Source organism: Scyliorhinus torazame, chromosome 1, assembly GCF_047496885.1.
Source record: "Scyliorhinus torazame isolate Kashiwa2021f chromosome 1, sScyTor2.1, whole genome shotgun sequence".
NCBI classification, from domain to species: Eukaryota; Metazoa; Chordata; class Chondrichthyes; order Carcharhiniformes; family Scyliorhinidae; genus Scyliorhinus; species Scyliorhinus torazame.
The window spans coordinates 387245181-387267802 of record NC_092707.1 but is presented as its reverse complement, the minus strand read 5'-3'; the positions used below and the strand labels follow the sequence as shown (position 1 = coordinate 387267802).

Here is a 22622-nt window from a genome sequence, read left to right as displayed (position 1 = left end):
TCTAAATTAAGAACGGTTAAATAAAATGAATGCAAAAGCATCCTTTTTTCTTTTCATTCATGGGATGTCAGCATCTCTGACAAGGTGAGCATTTGTTGCCTGCCGCCAATTACCCTTGAAGTGAGTGGCTTGCTCGGCCATTTCAGAGGGCGGCTAGGAGTTAACCACATTGCTGTGGGTCTGGAGTCACATTTACGCCAGACCCCGCGGGTAAGGATGGCAGATTTCCTTCCCGAAAGGACATTAGTGAACCAGATGGGTTTTTACGACAATCGATGAAGACTAGCTTTATATTCCAGATGTTTATGATATTGATACAGGTTGAGCATTCCTTATTCGAAAAGCTCTGAAATCCGCACTTTTTCAGTGTCTGCTGTTCCTAGCACGGTGTTCCGTTCCTGTGGCTGAACACATGCACGTATGTATCCTTCCAATTGATGGCACAAATTTGTTGCACCAAAAGAGTTGAACCTGGTATCTGATTTCCTGTCGGGAGGGAAGCCACGTACACCTCCGTCAGACACAGCACCGACCGGCGACTCAGAGGGTCTTTTGCAGCTTGGTATTGCAAAATTCAAAAAATTCCAGAATCCGAGACACCCTCGGCCCCAAGCATTTCAAATAAGGGATACTCAACCTGTATTAGGATACCAAAGTTAAATCGAGAGAATGCACCCTCCAGGTGGACTGCAACACAGGCCTTGGTGATCATGTCTCAGATTTTTCCCTTCCTTCATATTGGGAAGCAGCTGGCACTTTTCCAGTTGAAATCAGGACCTGTATAGAAATGTTAATATGTTCTACATCTTTGTTGGTCTCAATAGGAACAGGGGCAGACAATTGTGAGCATACTCAGCCGCTCAATTAGAGCATGGCTGATCTATTTCTCAACCCCATTCACCCATGTTGGTTCTGCAATCCTTAATATTATTGCCTAACAAATACCTATCAATCTCAGCATTGACATTGTTGGGGGAAAAAAGTTCTAAATTTCCACCATGCTGCATGTGGAGCATTCCTCAGAAGGACTGCTTCCTGTTGAATAGCCTAGCTCTAATTTTAAGGCTCTGGCCCCTTGTTCTAAACTTTGTCACCAGACAACCCAGAGTTTCTTTATCAATCCTCTCCTTGGATCGTCTTAAACATCAGAGTTAGATGGACGTTTTACATTGAAGAGAATACAATCCTACGCAAGCTGTTCTCATAATTCAACCCATTTTGCCCAGTATAATTTTGCAAAGCTACAATGCAGTCACTCCCAAAGGTCAACATATCCTCCCTCAGGTGCAGTACAGAACTGAGAGGTATTCTAAATGGGGATTTAACCATAACTCTGGACAGCAATACATAATTTCCATTCATCCGATGCAAACTTTGTACCCATGATAACGTGATCTTCACATGTTCAATACAATTAAGTTGATAGCAATTAAAAGATAAATGTCAGCATGCACCATGGACCAAGAACTCCATTATGATTTTTGATCAGTCACGTGTCTAAGAAACACAGAAACCTTGCATAACACTTCAAAATGAAAGTACTGGAAGGTAAGAGTTTCTATTTGAACAAGTTGGAGCGCGCACTTTCTTTCTGCAAAGATCACACTCCATTTATCCAAATCCAGAGAGTTCAGTTGTGGAGAATTAACTATAATTCTGCAGCATACTTCTTGCTGCTTGACCACCCATTACCACCTTATACCATTGGACACTGGCATGCACATATTTTGCAATGGCTATATTTGTGGGAAGTAATGATTGTGAACTTAGGGATAGGCAGAAATATGAAAGAGTAGAGAAACTAAAATAGACTCCAATTACCATGTTATCTCTCTTGATCTTGTTGGAGGTTTTACAATATTATCTAACCTGTTGCCTGCTAATACATTATTGCAGGCCAGGTGGAAAACCCTGAATTCCCAAAATGCCTATTATAATGCCCTTGCTGCAGTCCAGGCACTGCTTTTAACACATCCAGAATGTTGACTACAGCACTTACTTTCATGGCTGGCCAATGTTAGCCATAGGTGGAACTTTAGCTCTCACCAGATTATAGAAATGATGTCCTTGTGCTTGTAGTCATCGACATCTAGCACGGCAAAACCGCTTAATCCACAAATTCAGCTGTTTATGCTCACTTTCATTATTGGTTTAAGTGTACAATTTGCAGGTAAAATCTAACTAGCAAAGTAACTATCTGGCTGCCCAAGTATAACCCCTTTGGATATTTGAGAAAGCTGTCTGGACACACGTCACCCCAAATGTCGGGAGCATGTTTCACTGATGATATTTGGTGAAGGTCAGAGTCAACTTTGCGGCAACAAAGTAATAAACAGACTCAGTAGCACAATGATTTGGATAATCTCCTTTTAGCCCAGGGACTAGAGTTCAAATCTCAAATGCTTTTATATTGATGCTTCTCCACATCAAATTCTGGGAAACTCTCATTTCCTGCATTTGCACAACTGAATCGGACTCTCCTACCACTGGTGACTAAACTCATAAAAACTCTTGCTGTCAGGCTAGAGGAGCAGCGTAAGAAGCCACGCACAGATAGCATTCTCTTAGCATTTTAACAAAAAGTGATAGTGCACAAGTGTGTATAAACAATTATTCTCTCCTGACTGGAGAAGAATCCTTGACATGAAATGAATTTGGAAAGTTCATAGCCAATCCTAACAATGTACAAGTTCACAGTGCAGAATTGCATATAGTTAAAAGCAAAATTTCATGACTGGCTGGTGCGGGCAGCACGGTGGTGGAGTGGTCAACACTGCTGCCTATGGCGCTGAGGACCCAGCTTTTAAAATTACGAAGGGGTTTGAACGTGTGAATAGCAAAAGACTATCTTCTCTAGACGGGAGTCAATATTTAGATCATCAATTTAAGATTGTTAGCAAGAGAGAGTGAGGAAATTGGTTGGAAGAAATGTAGAGGGCTACTGGTCCATTCAATGCTTTGTATGAAATGTGGCTGAGGCAGACAGTATCACATATTTCAGAGAAGATTAGATAAACCTTGAAGGGGAAGTGTGTAGGATTTTGGAGTTAGTTTTGAATTGCTCAAGCAATGAGCTGGTCATCCTGACTCCTCCTGTGCCATAAATGTTTTATGTTGGTGGGTTAACCTTTCTCTCAGAATCTGAACAAAAGTGGTGGTGTACAGGAGTTTATTTGATGCTATTTTGCACAGACATTTATTTGATTCCATATAAACGATTACGCTCTCCCCACACATTTACACCCACTAGGGGTTTATGTTATTTTTATCCTTCTTGTGGTTAGCATGTATATAACATAATACAGGAAGAAATGAAACAGACCGTGTTGGAAGCTTATCAACATATTAATAATCATCTTTATTAGTGTTACAAGGAGGCTTACATTAACACGGCAATGAAGTTACTGTGAAAATCCCCTAGTCGCCACATTCCGGCGCCTGTTCGGGTACACAGAGGGAGAATTCAGAATGCCCAATTCATCTAACAAGCACGTCTTTGGGGACTTGTGGGAGGAAACCGGAGCACCAGGAGGAATCCCACGCAGACACAGGGAGAACATGCAGATTCCGCATAGACAGTGACCCAAGCGGGAATCGAACCCGGCGATGTGAAGCAACAGTGCTAACCACTGGTCTACCGTGCTGCCCAACAATCACATTTGTAACAATTACTGCATTTAAGAATAATTCATTGTAGATAAAGTGCTTTGAAGGGGCTCAGAAATGTGATAAAGTGCTGGGTAAATGCAAATCTTTCTTCCAAGTTAACATACGAATTGGCCCCTCAAGCCTGTTTCTTCATTGAATAAGATTATGGCTGATACATAAACCCAAAGAGATGTGTATAGAATCCACAGACTTATATAACTACACAATATTGGTGCTGTATAAACAAGCTCAACGACAGCAAATTGGGCCGTTCTTTTTATTAGATGGACAGTCATCCTTACACACATTTTTGTTCAGGTTTCCCGCTGACTTGGATTTCAGAGCAAAAGCCCCTCCAGTTGTTTTCAATTGCTCCTTGGCAAACAAACCTGTTGACTGTAGATGCTGCATTGAAAAAATTCAAAATATAAGCTTACTTGTAATAGTAAGCTAGTTTCTATTTAAACTTGAGGTGGTAATTTCACACAAGTAATAAAATGAACTGCACATACATTCACCCTCTGCTGTGACTGGAAGCTCCTCACTCTGGAACAATCCGTCCTGTTCCTGTGATTCCCGAGACAGCGGTAGTCCGTCAGGCATGTCTGGATGTATGCCTTCTCTGTATAGAGAAACAAAAAGGCAAACAGAAAATTACCAGCACAGAAGCAGACTATTTGGCCCAATGTGCCTTTGCCACTGTTTTTATGTTCCACACAGGAGCCTCTTACCACCCCATTTCACCCACCTCCATCAGATGATGCTTCTAGTTCCCTTAAAGGCATTTGGTTGCCTCAATCTATATGAGGATTAAAGTTCACAGGGTCACTCGATCACCCTCATTACTTTCAGGAAACCACCAAGATTTGCAAATTACAGTGCAAGGAAATGGAGTTGCAATTGATAATTGTATGTTCTACTTCCAATCTGCCCCTAATACCATAATTGTTTACAATCTCAGGACTACTGCTCCCTCACACCAGAGCAGGCTTATAATCTGCTCTCAGGCCCTGGGTCAATGATGTCAGGCGGTGTGCACGGCATGTAGAAAAATGTTCATTTAACAGATGAAAATGACTTTCCAAGCTGGTTTAATAGAAATGACTATGGCCTTCTATGAAAAATGTTTAGATCAACATCGATTTAACAGAGATGTTAAGACAGAGCAAAATTATTTGCAAATAAAAATTAGGAGGAAAGGAAAACACAGTGTACAATTGGTGCAACAATTTGAGCAAATATTGTGGAATGTGGAAGCGTACAGGCAATACCATAAGAAAATATTGACAAAGAAGTTAAAGGGGAAAATATTGCAGGCTTACCTCTCATGAGCATATTCAAGATTATACTTCAACAGGGCTGCTTCTTCATTATCTGAGGTGATGAATGCTGTTGTAACATTCTCTGATGGTGAACAGTATTTGATGGCATCAATGTCCAAAACTAACAACAGAAAGTAGAAGCCAGTTACTGGCTTTGTCTGACAAACAAATTTAATTGAAGTTAAAGCTACTTCAATCCTAAAATGTATGATTTCATAGAACACTGCAATTCGCTTACTGACACCCAAGGTAGTCAACCAGTGTACATGGCAACATCTGCAAAAATAATCTCATCAGCAAGAACCATAAAAACAAAAGCCCAAACATATTTGCTCCTTGCCAAACTGCATATGGCCTAGCAGGATCTAAGTAACTCCAAAGGCTAAGCAACGAAGTGTTAGAGTATGCAACAGTATTTTAACATGCGGTTATATAGTCTGCATGCATGGCTGGCTTATCTGCCCAATTTATGCTTAAACAAATAACATAAAACTATTCAGTTTAGCAAAACATACCTTCTTTGCATTCAGAAGTTTGCTCAATGTCTGACTTGTCAAACAGATTTTCATTTGCAGGCGCATGCTCATTTTCTGTTTGTGCCGTTGCTGGTTCTTGGTCAAGAGTAGCACCCTCCCCATGCTCATTTTCTGTTTGTGCCGTTGCTGGTTCTTGGTCAAGAGTGGCATCCTCCCCCACAATTTGTTTCTCCACACAAGGAGGATCACCAGTCAGGATTTTCTCTCCACTACTTGGGGAGAATGCATCTGCCGAAACCACTTTGCCCATTTCCTTGGAAGTGTCCCCTCTATCCAGAGACTCAGCAGCATCCACATATTCTTCAACGGACAACTCTTCTGTTCTTCCTGAGCTATCATTGTTGTCTTTTGGGACTTGAATTTGGTCATCATCCATGTCGGTACCAGAAAGATCCACCATCTCCACTTGCTCAGACAGTACCTCATTGTCTGGAGTTGCCTGATTCTCTGTCGTTGAAGGCCATGACTCCACAGATGGTGTTCGCGGAATCTGTCCAGATGAAGCCAGTAGTTGTAATTCATCGGCACCTGCAACCTTTTATTCAAAGAAATGTGTCAATTTCATAGAATTTACAGTGCAGAAGGAGGCCATTCGGCCCATCGAGTCAACACCGGCCCTTGGAAAGAGCACCCTACCCAAGCCCACACCTTCAACCCATCCCTGTAACCCACCCAAACTTTTTTTGGACACCAAGGGTATTTTAGCATGGTCAATCCACCTAACCTGCACATCTTTGGGTTGTGGGAGGAAACCGGATCACCCGGAGGAAACCCACGCAAACGTGCAGACTCCACACAGACAGTGACCCAAGCCGGGAATCGAACCTGGGACCCTGGAGCTGTGAAGCAACTGTGCTAACCACTATGCCACCTTTGCAACCAACTGTAAAATAACAGGTAAATCAGTAATCTATGATTTGTAAATTCTGAGGTCACAGATGGCCACGGGTTAAAAGTGTTGTGCTTCTTTGCCTACAATTGACAAATGGCTATACAATTGGCAAAGGGGAATAAACTAATTAGGTAGGCAAGCACCTATTTAAAGGGTCTCAGAAAATGTCATTAAGTTATACTATTGTGCACTCAATAAGGCCACACTTAAAAACAGGCATTTCAGTAGAAATCTGAATATGACTAGTTAGGATATATATATATTTTTTAAACTGCACATTGAAATAATTTTATTCTTGCTCCAAACAAAAGACAGTTCTGGGGAAGATGAGCATTGAAAGAAGACATGAAACACAGGAAAAGGACAACATATTCATCACTCCATCAATTTACCGAAAAGTATACGATTCTACAAAATCGTTTATATCGGCATTAAATTCAACGCCGCATCTTTTGATTCCCTCTATGATTATAATGTCACCCTTTTTGATAAAAGGTGCCTAGAAATGGACAGGATACCCAAGTGGGAAGAGACCAATTCATCACTTCTTGGATCACTTACTTGGACATGCTCTATTGCTGAGTTGTGCACCCTGTTGCTGCCTTCATCACCGGTGCACATTACGCTGAAGGTGGAGGGTATTTTCAACACTTTTGTCAGAAAAAAATTATCTGAAGGAAATTCTGAGAAATCTACCATGAAGCTTTGTGACAGCTGGCTCCCCACAACCATCCCAAGATGACAACTTCTAAATTAGGTTAATCAACAATATTTGAGAATCTATCTCAACATTTATGACAAGGTGTTGAACATAATCTTGCACTTTTCAAAAATTTAGAAAAATAAATTAGATAAATGTTCATGATTCAACTGTACTACTGATTAAATCATGGAGTAATCTTGAATTCCAGAATTTGCACAGAATGTTCCCTGACTTTTATCTGGTCATAAATACCTTCAATTGAACCGAGAAGTGTAAGGAAATGCAGTTATCCCACCGTATAGATTATTATGCATTAATATTTTGAGTTTAGAATACAAAAATTCTAGAAGATTGCTAACTGCTAACATCTTGGCCATTAGCCAAGAGATGCATAACTCCCTTTAAAGAAATACCTAAATGCTAGCCTAATCTAAAGCCACAAAATACATACCCCATTAGTCCAATGAATAGTTGGTTTCTCCTTCATAAAAGAAATTTTGGTCTCTTTAGCACGAAGTGGAGGAGTTGAAGACCTACTCGGTGAAGCACATGGTGATGTCAAGGGCGTGGGACGAAGGTTGGACCTTAAGATAGACTGAGGTGTAAAATTGACAAAGGTGGTGTCTGAAGATGTAAATGCTCTTGCCCTCTAAATAGAAACACAAAACGTTTTTAATTTACCAGTACATACTAAATTTGATGACTGCGCCTTTCCCATTAAAAAGTTAATACTAGATACATGGGTTAACTGGGAGGCCAATCATCACCCCACCTAACCGGCACATCTTTGGACACTAAGGGGCAATTTAGCATGGCCAATCCACCCAACCTGCACATCTTTAGACGGTGGGAGGAAACCGGAGCAAACCCACGCAGGGATGGGGAGAACATGCAAGCTCCACACAGACAGTCACCGGAGACTGGAATTGAACCTGGGTCCTTGGTGAGGCACCAGTGCTAACCACCATGCCGCCCACAAATATTCCCATGATGGGGAGCAACATTAACTACAATATAGTTCCTTTGTTTAGGAATCATTTAATAAAGTTTCATAAGATTTAACATGCATAGAAATCAACTGCATACCTTCATCACAGGAGGTGTTTGCAACAGTTTTAACTCTGATGCCTTAGAAATGCCTCCAAGATGGCCAGTATTGATAGCATATGGTTGCAATGGGTTGGTTGTCATCCAAGAGGGACTAGCCGTACTTTGGGCACACGGAGTAGACTCTGCATTCAAGGAAGAGTGGGTCTTCAGCTGCCGTACAGAATCTAATATCCTATTCAAAGAAAAAACGGTCAGAAATATACTCTCTCTCTCTATAGATATAAGCCTCACTCTCTTCCAACAATTTAATTTCTTCACATTACCACACATGATGCAGCTTGCCTTCAGGGTAAAGATGGGACTGTCTCTCAAAAAAAAACCCTAGGTGGTGGTTATTCCTACCAATACGATCAAGTACAGAGGTAGCTGGGACAGGTAGAAAGGGATGGATAAGGTTAATTGGGTTTCTCCCCTCGTACTGGTTCCCTCTCACCAACTGCTGCAAGCCCAGTAGCTTTACGATCGCCATTCTCGAGACTGGCCTTTTATTCAATTAATTTATTTTAATTTTGTATAACTCAGTTCAACAAATACCATCACAAGACTTGTGCCCTCATCTCTAGCTACCACCTAGCCTGGCTCGATAAAGGGGATTTTGCCCTGCATCTGGCCTCCTCTACTGGTCTGGAAGTGCTTAGGAAAACAGTTCCATTTGATGGCACTGACATCCTTCACTCTGCGGAGTACAAAATCGCCCGGATTTTGCAACTGTTTGATGACAAAATCAGCAGCACCACCATCATTATTTTGAGAAGCTGACGGCAACTGTTGGCATATGACCATGCATAATTAAAAGTGGAAATCCTTCAATTCTTGCCAGTGAATCTCCGCACAGCCACAGGATGTGCTGTATTGAAGTCCTCACAGACCAAATTTCCACTTTTTACACTATTATTCTCAATGTGAAAACCTTCCCAAAATCTATGTTTTGTTGAATGAGGTGTAGTGGGTTTTAAATATATTACCACAAAATTATTATTGAGCAACCTCTCTGCCCTTCGAAAACTGATTTTGTATTTGTAGGAACATAGGAACAGTAGTAGGTCATTCAACTCCTTTAACTTATTTACCATTAAATGATATCATGGCTGATCAGTGGCCGTACAGATTTTGCTTCACATACTTTAATATCTTTGGATTACAAAAGTCTATCAATCTCAAATTTAAAATGTACAATTGATTTAGTACCAATTGACATTTGCGGAAAAAGGAGGGGTTGCAAACTTCTCCCACTCTACACGTAGATGTATTTCTTAATTTAATTCCTGAAAAGGCTGACTCTAATTTTTATATTATGCAGGTTTTTTCCTAGACTCTCCAATTAGCAGAAATAGTTTCTCTCCACTTATTCGATCTTTCCCCTTATATCTTGAAAACCTCAATCAAATTATCCCGTAACACAAGTTCTAGAAAATATAGCCCTAATTTATGACATTTCTGTCCATAATCTAGCCCTTGGAGGCCAGGTATCATTCTTGCAAAACTAGTGCATGCCCAATTATATCCTCCCAAAGGTGTGGTGCCCAGATTTATTTACACTACCTCAGGTTTGGTTGAACCAGGGTTTTGTAAAGCTGAAGCAATGACTACTCCCTCGTCGTATTCTAGTCCCCTAGATATAAAGGTTTCATTCTAATAGCCTTTTTCACTATTTTCTGTACCTGCGCATGGCATTTTAATGACCTATGAACTTGGTCGCCCAAATGTCTTTGTGCCTCCACTGATCCTAGCTTTTCAACATTTAGAAGTATCCTGTTCTAACCCTTGAGGTCCAAAGTGCATGACCCCACATCGAAATCCACTTGCCACAGGTTTGTTCGTTCACTTCTATATCTCTGTGGCATTAAGCTTCTACTACACTGCATAGAATGTAATTTACCTCTGTGTCATTGGTAAATTTGATATCTGGCTTTCTAATCAAGGTTAATAAATACAGGGAATAGCTGGCTACACAGATCCTTGCAGAACACCGCAAGTCACATCTTGTCAAATAGTGCACCTGCCAATTATCCCTACTCATTGCCTCCCAACGTTCAGCCAATTTCCTGACCAGGTCAATCATTTTCTGTCATGGGTTTTAACTTGACCTAACAGTCTCGTATGAGGGACTTTATATTACTTACAGGAGGCATTTGATAATAGATATTCCCCCATTTGTTACTTTAATTGCTGCTTCAAAAAATTCAATCAGTTTGGTCAGGCATGACCTACCCGTTACAAATCCATGCTGACTCCTTCTGACCAGCCGAAAAATTTCAAGTTAAGTTTCAGCAATTTCCTCGGACAGAGGTTAGGCTAACTGGTTTATAAAATTCCTTGTTTTTTCTCTGCCACCTTCTTTAAATAATAAAGCGACATGCGCAATCTTCCAATCAAAGGAACATGTCCCGGATCATAAAAAACTTGGAAGATTGCAGTTAGAGCATCTGCAATGTTCTCACTTACATCTTTTTAAATACTGAAATTAAATCCATTTGGTCCCAGGATGTTGTCACGCTTTACTGCTATGATTTTCTTCATTTCTGCTATTTTAATTACAATCACTTTAATGAGTCCCTGTGACGGTTTTAAAATTAATTTCCTTGTGATTTCCAGTAGTCTGATCTATTCCTTTACTGAAAATACTGTAATTAATATCTGCCAATTCCTTATTTTTATTGACGACATTCCTGCCATCAAATTTCACGTTGCTCCTAACTACTCTCCTTATCCAAATATAATTCTAAGCACTTTTTGTATTGATTTCTACCTTTAGGTTTCTTTCATATGCCCATTTTATGTTGTGTTGCTCTTTCCTGTGCTTTGCATCTTCCCCACGTGCCAGGATCTGTTGTGTTTTACATTTTGAATACTTTTTCTTTTATCTCATCTCTTAACTTTCTGGTTGGCCAAGGTGGTCTTTTTTGACAAGCAGAAATCTTGCTCCTTAGGGGGGTATAAACTGGTGCTGCATCATGTTAAATACTCTTTTGAGCACCATGCATCAATCTTCTGTCATTTTGCACATCAATATATTTGCCCAGTTTACCGTGGGCTGTTTCTGTCTCATCCCAAGTCAGCCTTTTAATTAAAAGTGTTTCTCCCTTTCAAACACTGCACTAAAGTCGATTGCATTATGGTGGGCAGATGCTGGTGTAGTGTTAATGTCACTGGACTAATAATCCAGAAGTCCAGACTCATTCATACATAGAAAATAGAAACAGGAGCCCATTCATTATGATCATGGCTGATCATCAATTTCTATCCCCTGATCCCCCCCCCCCTCAATATCCCCTGATCCCTTGACAGCTACATCTAATTCTTTCTTGAAATCACACAACATTTTGACCTCAATTACTTTCTGTGGTAGTGAATTCCACAAATTTACCACTCTCTGGTTGAAGAAATTTCTCCTCATCTCAATCCTAAAAGGTTTACTCCTTATCCTCAAACTATGACCCTTAGTTTTGGACTGCCCCCCCGCCGCCCCACCCATTAGGAACATTCTTTCTGAATCTACCCAGGCTAAGCCTGTTAGAATTTTGTAAGTTTCTATGAGATCTCCTCTAAGCTCGTCTAAACTCCAATGAATATAATCCTAACTGATTTAGCCTCTCCTCATGTGGCAGTACCGCCATCCCAGGAATCAGCCTTCGCTGCACTCCCTCCATTGAAAGAACATCCTTCCTCGGATAAGGATACCAAAACTGTAAACAATACTCCAGATGTGACCTCATCAATGCCCTATACAATTTCAGTTAAACATCTCTATTCCTATACTAAAATCCTCTCACTATGAAGGCCTGCATAGCATTTGCCTTCTTTACTGCCTGTTGTATTTGCACACCTACTTTCAGCGACTGATGCACGAGGACACCAAGGTTTCGCTGAGTAGCCACCTCTCTCGATTTACACCCATTCAAATAATGTCTTTCTATTTTGCTATCGAAGTGAATAACCTCACAATTATCCACATTATTCTGCATATGCCCACTCACTCAGCCTGTTCAAATCACACTGAAGCATCTCTGCATCCTCCTCACAGCACACCCTCGCACCCAACTTTGTATCATCTGCAAATTTGGAGAGAATACATTTTGCGCCTTCATCCAAATCATTCATATATAATGTGGGGTCCTAGCACAGATCCCTGCGAGTCACTACCTGCCAATCGGAAAAAGACGCTTTCATTCAAACCTTTGCTTCTGGTCTGCTAACCAGCTTTTTAATCCATCTCAAGACCCTTGCGATTTAACTTTACATAGTAATCTGCTATGTGAGACCTTGCCGAAAACTTTCTGAAAGTCTAAAGAAAACACATCTACCGGTTCTCCCTGGTCAATTCTACTAGTTACATCATCAAAGAATTCCAGTAGGTTTGTCAAACACGATTTATTTCCCTTTTGTAAATCCATGATGACGTTGCCTGATTATACCACTTCTTTTCAAATGTTGTGCTTTGAAATCTTGATAATGAACTCTAGCAACTTCCTTACTACTGATGTTAGGCTCACTGGTCTACAGCTCCCCGTTTTCATGACCAGAGGAAATGGGTTCAATCCTCACCACAGCAGCTGATGGAATTTAAGTTCAATTAACCAAGTCTGGAATTGAAAGCTAGTCTCAGTAATGGTGAGCACACACTGATGGACAGATCATTTCTACGCCAAAGTTCTGTACATGTTCTCCGGCTTATCCTCCGTTTATGTTGAGAAACCTGTGAGGAGTGATACCGTGTGTTTGTTTTTGTGTGAGAAGTTGAGCTGATATATCTTTGTATTGGCACCAAAATGGAACGGTGACATTCCTGATTATCTTTTTAAAAAAAATTCAGAGTGTCCAATTCATTCTTTCCAATTAAGGGACAATTTATCATGGCCAATCCACCTAACCTGCACATCTTAGGGTCGTGGGGACGAAACCCACGCAATCATGGGGAGAATGTGCAAACTCCACACGGACAGTGACCCAGAGCCGGGATCGAATCTGGGACCTCGGCGCCATGAGACAGCAGTGCTAGCCACTACACCACCGTGCTGCCCTCTCCTTGTTATCTAATGGTTGGTATGATATGTGGAATGTTATGCCGTTGATTTTCTGTTGACCATTTAATAAACAAAATATTCTCAGTAATGGTGACCATAACAACCACCATTGATTATTGTAAGTACCCATCTGGTCCACTAATATCCTTTAAGGCAGTGTTTTTCAACCCATCCCCCCCGCCCCCCCCCCCCGGGGACCCACTTTTACCAACCGGGCCGACCTTTGCGACCCACGTCGGCTGACCTTCACAACACCATTTTTGCCTACCTTTAATACGACAGCTGAGCCAGCTTTGTCCTCATGATGTTGGAATTGTGCAAGGAATTAAGTACTCTTTGATCAATCTTTATTGACTTGCGCACAAGGAGAACTCAGTGGGGCTCACTGCATTGCTCGGACTGAGTCCAGCGAAGCAGAAACACATAGCTTTATAGGTTTACACTTGCAGTCTAATCCTTCATTTGCCAATAACAAACCAATAATATCTGTTAAATTTTCATTTTAAACCAATGAAAGGACAGTATTTTAGCCAATAGAAAACAGGGCAAATGGACCAATAGAAAAACTAGCATTTTCAATCCTTCGTTTGCAGTTATCTCCCCACCTGCCCTTGGATGTTACTGTAGTTTACAGAAAGCACATACTTGTTTCGGCTACCTCCATCATTGTCTCTGCAAACCCACGTCATTCACTAAGAAACAGTTTATTATGGATTCCACAATGATCTCAATCCAATCAGGTTCACAGGAAGAGAAGGCACTGCGCATACCAGGTGCAGAGTTCAGCTGGTTCCTTTCTGCTGTCTTCATCTTTGTGAGTATGGAAAATCGAACCTTGCACATGTAGGTCTTGTGAAGGCAACAAAATCCTTGTTTTACTCAGCACTGAATACTCTTCCGAGACACTACCCCAGAATGCTAACAGCTTCATGGACTTGTGGCGTGTTTTTAATGAGCTCTCACGGGTGAGAAGCAGAAGTTCAGTCTCTTCATTTAATAATAATAATAATAATCTTTGTCACAAGCAGGCTTACATTAACACTGCAATGAAGTTACTGTGAAAAAACCCTTGTCGCCACATTCCGGCACCTGTTCGGGTATCTGGAGGGAGAATTCAGAATGTCCAAATTACCTAACAGCAGTCTTTCGAGACTTGTGGGAGGCAACCGGAGCACTTGGAGAAAACCAGCGCAGACACAAGGAGAACGTGCAGACTCCGCACAGACAGTGACCCAAGCTCGGAATCAAACCTGGGACCCTGGAGCTGTGAAGCAACAGTGCCAACTACTGTGGCCACCCATTTTGAGTCAGCTGTAAGTTAAATCATTCACTCTGGGACTCAAACTCAAAAGGATTTTTCACCCACCTCTTCCTCTTTCAAAATCTGATACTTCTCCTCTGGAAGTGACAAAAACTGTTGATCAGCGAGCGCAGCCAGATACGACGGAATAAGCTTGCCAGTCTATTGACAGTTGTCTTACTACAATGTTTTCTTCGATTCTGCCGTAGCAGTGTGAGGAACATGTAATAGTTTTGGCTTTGTACTTGCACCTGCTAAATTTTCAATGACTTATAGAAAGCATCTATTTCTTCACAGTGCCAAAAAGAATCACCATCGTTCCCTTGCAAATTGAGGGGGTTTGTTTAGAATTGGAAAGATGTCTGCAAGGTAAGACGCAGTTAGCATCCACGTTTCATCACCAAACCAATCAGCCAGAGGGGACGATTTTTCAAGGAGGAATGCATGGATTTCATACCGACCCCATGACAGCCACTGTACCTCTGTCTGAAACAATGTGTGTGTGTGCTCGGCTGCCATATCAGATCACAGAGCCTCAAAAAGCCTGGTATTGAGCTGTGTTTAATGAAATTCACACCTTCCAGAATTCCTTTCAATGCCACTTCAAGATCGGATGGAATCCTTTTGATGCCAATATCTCACGGTGAATAAAACAATGATTCTAAACAATGTGCTGACCAGCTGCCTCATTAATCCTTATTATAACTCCGCTGTTTTTCCCAGTCACGTTGGCTGCCCCATTGCTTTTTGAGATTTTTCTGCAATGAACCCAGTCAAGCCCAGAGTTTCCTACCATGTAATTATTCAATGCTTCAAAAATCTCTGCGCCAGTCTTGCCGGTTGGTAATGTCAGGCAGCACAGCATATCCTCAACAAATTAGGCCGTTGGATTGAGGACTCCTGTGTTGACTTAAAAACAATAAATGAGCTGTGCTTCAAAATTCTCAGCAATATCACAAATTTGGTTAGCCACTGTGTTATCACTAAGTGGGATGTATTTAAGCTTTTAAGCTGACCTCTCATCTAGGACTGTACAAGCCAAGCCTAATGCTGCAGGGAGAATTAATCCCTCTACTAGTGTGGGGAATGTTCTCTTCAGCTACATGGTAAGTTACCATACAAGAGGCTAATCGTGCTTTGCCATTCAATGTTACATTTCTGCTAATGACTTCAGCTGACGATGCAAGTTCTCGCTGCTTCCTTTGAAAAAAAATGAAGAGGTTTGTCCTTGAGCTTGGCATGCTTAGTCTTCAAATGCCTTTGAGGTTTTGAGGGCTTTAAAATATTTGCTGGTACTTCCCTGCATATAAACACACAAACATGGGCGTTGCATCCTGATTTGCATTGGCACAATTAACAAAGCCATACCTCAAGAAATCATCTTTATGCTGCTTTGTTCCCAATTTCAGCTTCTTCTTAGTAGATTGTACACCAGAGGCCTTGGAGCTCTGTATACAGCTCACACTAGCTCAACTTTGTCCTGCTGTGGGCTCTCCTGGGCAGCTCTCTCCAGCAGATTCAGTTGTGAGATCCTGGCCTGTGTGTCTCTGACCCTCTGTTTCTTATAACAAAACGATCCATGTGCTAGCTTGCTCGCAGCTAGAAAATGGAGGAATCTCTCCTCTGTGATTTTGCGCCACAAACAGGAACGTACAGGTTACGTGATGTCAGTGTACGTGCTGGGTGCGTGACCTGTTCTCTGCTGCCGCTTCAGCCGGGAAGTCTGCATCGTTTGCATTTAAAATCTGGTCGCGGCTGGCATTCTCAACTTAAAAGCTGGTCGCGACTGTTGGGGACTTCATCCACGATCGGGAAAGCTGCGACCGATCGTTCCGCAACCCTCCTGACTCCTGGCCGTGAGTCGCTACCCGCAGTTTGAAAAGTCCTGCTTTAAGGGAAGGAAATCGACCAATCTTACCCGATCTGGCCTACATATGACTCCATACCCACAGCAATGGGGTTGACTCTTAACTGTCCTCTGAAATGATCAGCAAGCCACTGAGCTTAAGGGCAAACTTGATGGGGAACTATCCAACAATGCCCAAATTCAAAAGAATTGTTTGAAATGTTTCTGTGTCACATCAAAGAGCCACGTGTGGTGCATGTACAGTAAATTTCCCGAGGCATTTGATAAGGTGCCAAATCAAACATTATTGCGAAATATACAAGCTCAGTGTAGGGAGTAACATATTGGCATGGATAGAAGATTGTCTAGCTGACAGGAAACAGAGTTGGCATAAATGGGCCCTTTTCTGGTTGAAGGATATGAGTGGCGTGCCACAGGGATGAGTGCTGGGATCTCAGTTTTTACAATTTCTACAAATGTAATGTAAAAAACGAAAGGACTGAGGGAATTGTTGCTAAATTTGCTGATAACACAACACAAAGACAAGTGGGAAAGCAAATTGTGAAGAGGTCATAAGGAGACCACAAAGGTAGGTTAAATGAGTGGACAAAGATCTGACAAATGGAGTATAGTGTGGGCAAATATGGGATTCTCCATTTTGAAGAATAGAAAATGATTTAAATGGTGAGTGATCGCAAAGGTCTGAGATTCAAAGGGATCTGGGAGCCCTAGCGCATGAATTACAAAAGGCTAGTTTGCAGATACACCAAGCAATTAACAAAGTTAATAGAATGCTATTGGTTATTGAGAGAATTGGTAAGATAAGTAGAAAGAGAGCGAAAGAGAGAAAGAAAGAGATTTGCTTGTGTGCGCGCGCGAGATATGCGGGCGGCATGGTAGCACCGTGGTTAGCACTGCTGCTTCACAGTGCCAGAGAGAGAGAGAGAGAGAGAAAAAGAAAGAGAGGCAAAGAAAAAAAGAAGAGAAGAAAGAGAAAAAGCGAAGAAAGAGAAAAAGAGAAGAGAAAAAGCGAGACTTGCATGTGTCTGAGAGAGAGAGACATGCAGGTGGCACAGAAGCACAGTGGTTAGCACTGCTTTCTCACGGCGCTGAGGTCCCAGGTTCGATCCCGGCTCTGGGTCACTGTCTGTGTGGAGTTTGCACATTCTCCTGCGTTTGCGTGGGTTTTTCCCCCACAACCCAGAGATGTGCAGGGTAGGTGGATTGGCCACACTAAATTGCCCCTTAATTGAAAAAAATGAATTGGCCACTCTAAATTTATTTTTAAAAACATTAATGGACCATGGGAGGGAAGCTTGGCCAGGGGTTAATGTGGGGGGCCATGTAGCTGGAGAATATATTTGTGTCTCTTCCTAATTGCTGATACATGCATAGATATAGCTAGAAAAGACTTGTTGACAATTGATATCTGTGTTCACATCTATTTCTCAGCAAATTAACACGTCACTAGTTGTTCCACAGCTTGAAAGGTTTGGGAAACCCTTTAAGAGATTATCAAACTAAATCTAGTTCATTACTTGTTACCAGATCTAATATGGCATACCTGTGCGCAGAATTCTGCAGAAAACTTTCCCAGTCACATTCAAGAAGCTCATTACTATTCTTACATGTGCTAGTCTGCTCGTCCCCTAAATGAAAGTTAAAATCCCCCATTGAGACTGCTCTGACTTTGTTACACGTTTGTCTAATCTCTGCATTTATACTATTTATCACATCACAGCTGCTTATGCACAGTAATGATTACCAAGCCTAACCCTCCAAGATGAACTTGAGCCTTCAATTCAGTGAATTTGTTCCCTATACTTAGCGCATACTTACTTGGGTCTCACGCTCCAACTTATCCTTCTGCTTTAACATTTCACTGTGACAATTTTTATTTCTCTCTCATGAACATAGAACATACAGTGCAGAAGGAGGCCATTCGGCCCATCAAGTCAGCACCGACCCACTTAAGCCCTCACTTATTTTTAAAGTTTATGATATTTTGGTTTGCACTTTAATTCCATTTGTATGTCCCAAACTTTATTTCACTATCTGTAACACAAGTGAATGATAAAGTCTGCTTGTTAATTCCTGGTTTGTGTCTGTAAAAATTCTGCAATGTGATTGGATACTTAGCATGCTTGATGATATCACAGTTGTTGAATGCCGGAGATCTCCTATAGATGGTGTCCGAATGAAATTAACTTTGAGATACGAGAAATCTGCACCACACAGCTGGCTAGATCTTTGCGGACAGCCTTGCTGGAAGTCAGTGGCCTGCTGTGCATTTACTGGAAGATCCAGGTTGATAACAGATGTCTGTACACAACTTTTAAAAACTCATTTCTAAAATGAATCCTCATAAGGAGTAACATTCCAAATACAGGGAAAGAATGCACAAGAGTAATAAAGATCGCATGGGAGACAGAGTGCAAACAAATTTATTAAATAAAGCAATGTCTACCTGGAAAGTCTCTTAGATTGCCTGTTGATGGGTGTCCCAACAAAAGCATTAGATACTTCAGTAGTTTTGACAGCTGGATTAACTGAAGGTGGTTCACTATTCCTAGGACTGAAGTTTATTTTTATAAAGAAAAATATGTTTTAGTACAAAGATCAAGATCAACATGTTTTTCTAATATTTAAATTTTACAAAATGTGCATGTGCAGGTTATGTCAGAAAGACTTTACTGCTGTAAAAGTTACCAAGTAGCCAGGGTGAAGATAAGACCGTAAAATAATTTACTATACCATTTTCAACGTCCATGTTTATCATTCTACAAAGAGTGATTTAAAATTCTGCTTATTAAACAAATAAAATCTCCACCTGAAGCTTATCTGGTAGAATCCAAGCCCTTTGCCTTATAAGAGCAAAGTGCACCTTTCAGAAAATAACACTGCATCGAAAGACTGATTAAACAGCAATGTGGAGTTTTACCTCCATCCATTTCACTGGCAGCTTCCAAAGAATGAAAATCACCCACAGCAATCTAAGGGGGGCTCACTTTCTTTCCATCCACTTCTCATGCATTAGAGTGATTCAGACCCTTCCCTGTGGCAATGGATGTTTGAATTTTGACAATTCTTTGAAGACAGTTGCTTCGTGTTTCTTGCAAACCCTATCACAGCTATCACTGTATTAATTCCAACAATTGTATGTTGGGGAAGAATGAGTCTGAAGCTAGCCTGTATTTCAAGACAGCAAAGTAGTCACAGACTCTCCCAGTGTGAACTGGTTTATATACTCCTGCATGATTCTCTAATCATTCCCAGATTGGGACCACCGTGCTTCATGACTAACTTAAAGCATGTATTCTATTGCAGCATAAATTCAACATCAACATCCCTATTTACTGTCTTTAATGGCTTCACCATTGGTCCTTCGCCATTATGGCTGTTTCACCTAATATTAAATGAAACTCCCAAATCCCTTCCATTGCTAAAGTTAGTTAAAAAGCTCTATTATCCCTTTCTATACTGAAGCTAGTTAATCATCCCTGTGAAATTACAAATTAGCCATCCCACAAACAATCCCGCTTCCCTGCCAAAATCAAGACTCATTGCACTATTATTAGCTGCTTGAGCTAATTTTTTGCCATCTCAAAAATTACAGGCATCTTAAAATCACTCAGTCTCACCTTTACCTTCCAGTCTTTAAGATCCTTGGGACAATAAGCGATTTGCATTCATTTAATTTCAAATACTACTTTTTATTCAACTCATCTAGTTTTGATTCTGCACAGCAGACATACGATAGGAACCTATCCTCAACCATTTTCTGGACACAGTGGAATAAGCAAAATCACTACGGCAGTACTAGAATTACTAACCTGTTGTGAGGAGATGGAGTGGATTCTTGTTCATTTTTTTGCCACACCTCATTAACCTTTGAAAGCACCGAGTTGATGAATGTTGCACGAGTAATCACACTTCCCGAAGTTGCCTGCCTTGCCACAGTAGATAATGGTTTGGGCCGCGTAACTGTTTGCAAAAGATCCCCAAGCTTAAGCAGATTCAACATTCAATGTATCAAACCACTATATAATACAATCTTTATTAGTGTCACAAGTAGGCTTATATTAACATTGCAAAGAAGTTACTGTGAAAAGCCCCTAGTCGCCACAGTCTGGCACCTGTTCGGGTACACAGAGGGAGAATTCATAGTGTCCAATTCACCTAGCAGCACGTCTTTGGGGACTTGTGGGAGAAAAATGTTGAGGATGTTGATTTGTAAACAGTTTCCCACTTACTTCAAGGTGAAAAAAATCAAGCTCGTAAGAATAGTTAATCAGCACCTCTAACTGGATACAAAGTCAGTCAATGTGACTCTCTTGGTGATGGGTTTTGGAGATGGGAAGGGTAGAGAGGAAGCCAGTGAAATCAGGTTCCAGGCTTTCCTAAAACATCACTGAATATCTCAGATGGGTTAGTCTGCCTGGGTCCATGAGAGAGCAGCGAGAGGCCAAAAGTCTCTCTGGTTCTCCATGCTGGAACATGGGTGGAAGCCCGGCTTGGATTGAAGGACCAAATTTATGAGGACTTAAAACAAAGCTGAAAGATGGGCCCAGCTTGCACTAGAGGGAGGATCTCCACTATTACTCTCGTCTTGAAGGATTAAAAGTTACCAGGCTGAGAGAGTAAAAAAAATGCCTTGGAAGCCAAAAATTATTTTGAATTGATTGTGGGAGAATTGAATATTTACTGAAAGGCATTGTAACATACAGCTCTGAAGTTTGTTTCTTTGGCTGTGCTGAAAAGAAGGTGGTGGGTATTCTGTTCTGTGGTTTAAAGTACAAGTTGCCTACAAAGATAGTGTTTAGTCAACAGCGCTTTTCAGTATTTTGTTGCAGTAAACGTTTTAAAGCATGAATTCATGCTTCACCTTTCAGTTCTTAACTCCATGGAAATTGTAATGTACCTCAGAAAAACCTTAAAGCCAATCCCGAATATAAGAGTACTTGAGTTACAGGAAAGATTAGAAATATTTGAGCTTTTCAGTCTTGAAAAAAGGCAACTAAGTATTAACTTCAAACAGATATACAAGATAGTAAACAGTATAGTAAAAAAAGACCAGAATATTTAAAATTAAGCTACGCCAGTATAAAGGAATGCTGACTCAATTTAATAAAAAGCCAAACTCTGGTTTCATGGCAAGAAACAGTTCTCTACATGGAAATATGGATTTGAAGCCTAGGAAGAAACAAGGAATAGATGCATTGTTTAAGAAACAGATCAATTTTGTAACAGCAGGAAATTAAAAGCATAAGAAATAACAGCACAAGTAGGCCGTAAGCCCCCTTGAGCCTGTTCCATCCGCCATTTCATAAGATCATGGCTGATTCTCAACTTTACTTTTTCACAAAATCCTCATATCCCTTTTTCCTAGTGTCCAAAAACCAATCTCAGTATTGAATATACTCAATGATGGAGCATCCAGAATCCTCGGGGGTAGAGTTCCAATGATTCGCAACCCTCTGAAGAAATTCCTTCTCATCTCAGGTCTTCAATGACTGACCTCATGGGCGGGATTCTCCGACCCCCCCGCCGGGTCGGAGAATCGCCGGGGGCGGGCGTGAATCCCGCCCCCGCCGGTTGCCGAATTCTCCGGCACCGGAGATTCGGCGGGGTCGGGAATCGTGGCGCGCCGGTTGGCGGCCCCCCCCCTGGCGATTCTCCGGCCCGAAGTCCCACTGCTAGAATGCCTGTCCCGCCGGCGTGGATTAAACCACCTCTCTTACTGGCGGGACAAGGCGGCGCGGGCGGGCTCCGGGGTCCTGGGGGCGGGGCACGCGGGGCGATCTGGCCCCGGGGGGTGCCCCCGCGGTGGCCTGGCCCGCGATCGGGGCCCACCGATCCGTGGGCGGACCTGTGCCGTGGGGGCACTCTTTTCCTTCCGCCTTCGCCATGGTCTCCACCATGGCGGAGGCAGAAGAGACCCCCTCCACTGCGCATGCGCGGCGATGCCGTGAGCGGCCGCTAACGCTCCCGCGCATGCGCCGCCCGGCAATGTCATTTCCGCGCCAGCTGGCGGGGCACCAAAGGCCTCTCCCGCCAGCTGGCGGGGCGGAAATCAGTCCGTCGCGGGCCTAGCCCCTCAAGGTTAGGGCTCGGCCGCTCAAGATGCGGAGGATTCCGCACCTTTGGGGCGGTGCGATGCCGGACTGATTTGCGCCATTTTTGGCACCGGTCGGCGGACATCACGTCGATTACGGAGAATTTTGCCTCTTATCCTGAGACT

At 41.9% G+C, this 22622-nt stretch overlaps 1 protein-coding gene across 3 annotated transcripts in view; it reads right to left on the bottom strand.

Moving 5' to 3' along the window:
• Positions 1–22622, bottom strand: part of ahctf1 (AT hook containing transcription factor 1) — a 148499-nt gene that overhangs the window by 29123 nt on the left and 96754 nt on the right. For 2 of the 3 annotated variants that reach the window (XM_072512848.1, XM_072512853.1), the window contains exons 25-32: positions 20215–20365; positions 18849–18956; positions 8188–8383; positions 7553–7750; positions 5486–6041; positions 4971–5091; positions 4161–4270; positions 3955–4053 (exon numbers count right to left, since the gene is read on the bottom strand). In XM_072512848.1, the coding sequence (XP_072368949.1) occupies positions 3955–4053; positions 4161–4270; positions 4971–5091; positions 5486–6041; positions 7553–7750; positions 8188–8383; positions 18849–18956; positions 20215–20365 (1539 nt within the window). The remainder of the gene's footprint in view (positions 1–3954; positions 4054–4160; positions 4271–4970; positions 5092–5485; positions 6042–7552; positions 7751–8187; positions 8384–18848; positions 18957–20214; positions 20366–22622) is intronic. The other variant, XM_072512856.1, reaches the window with a different exon arrangement.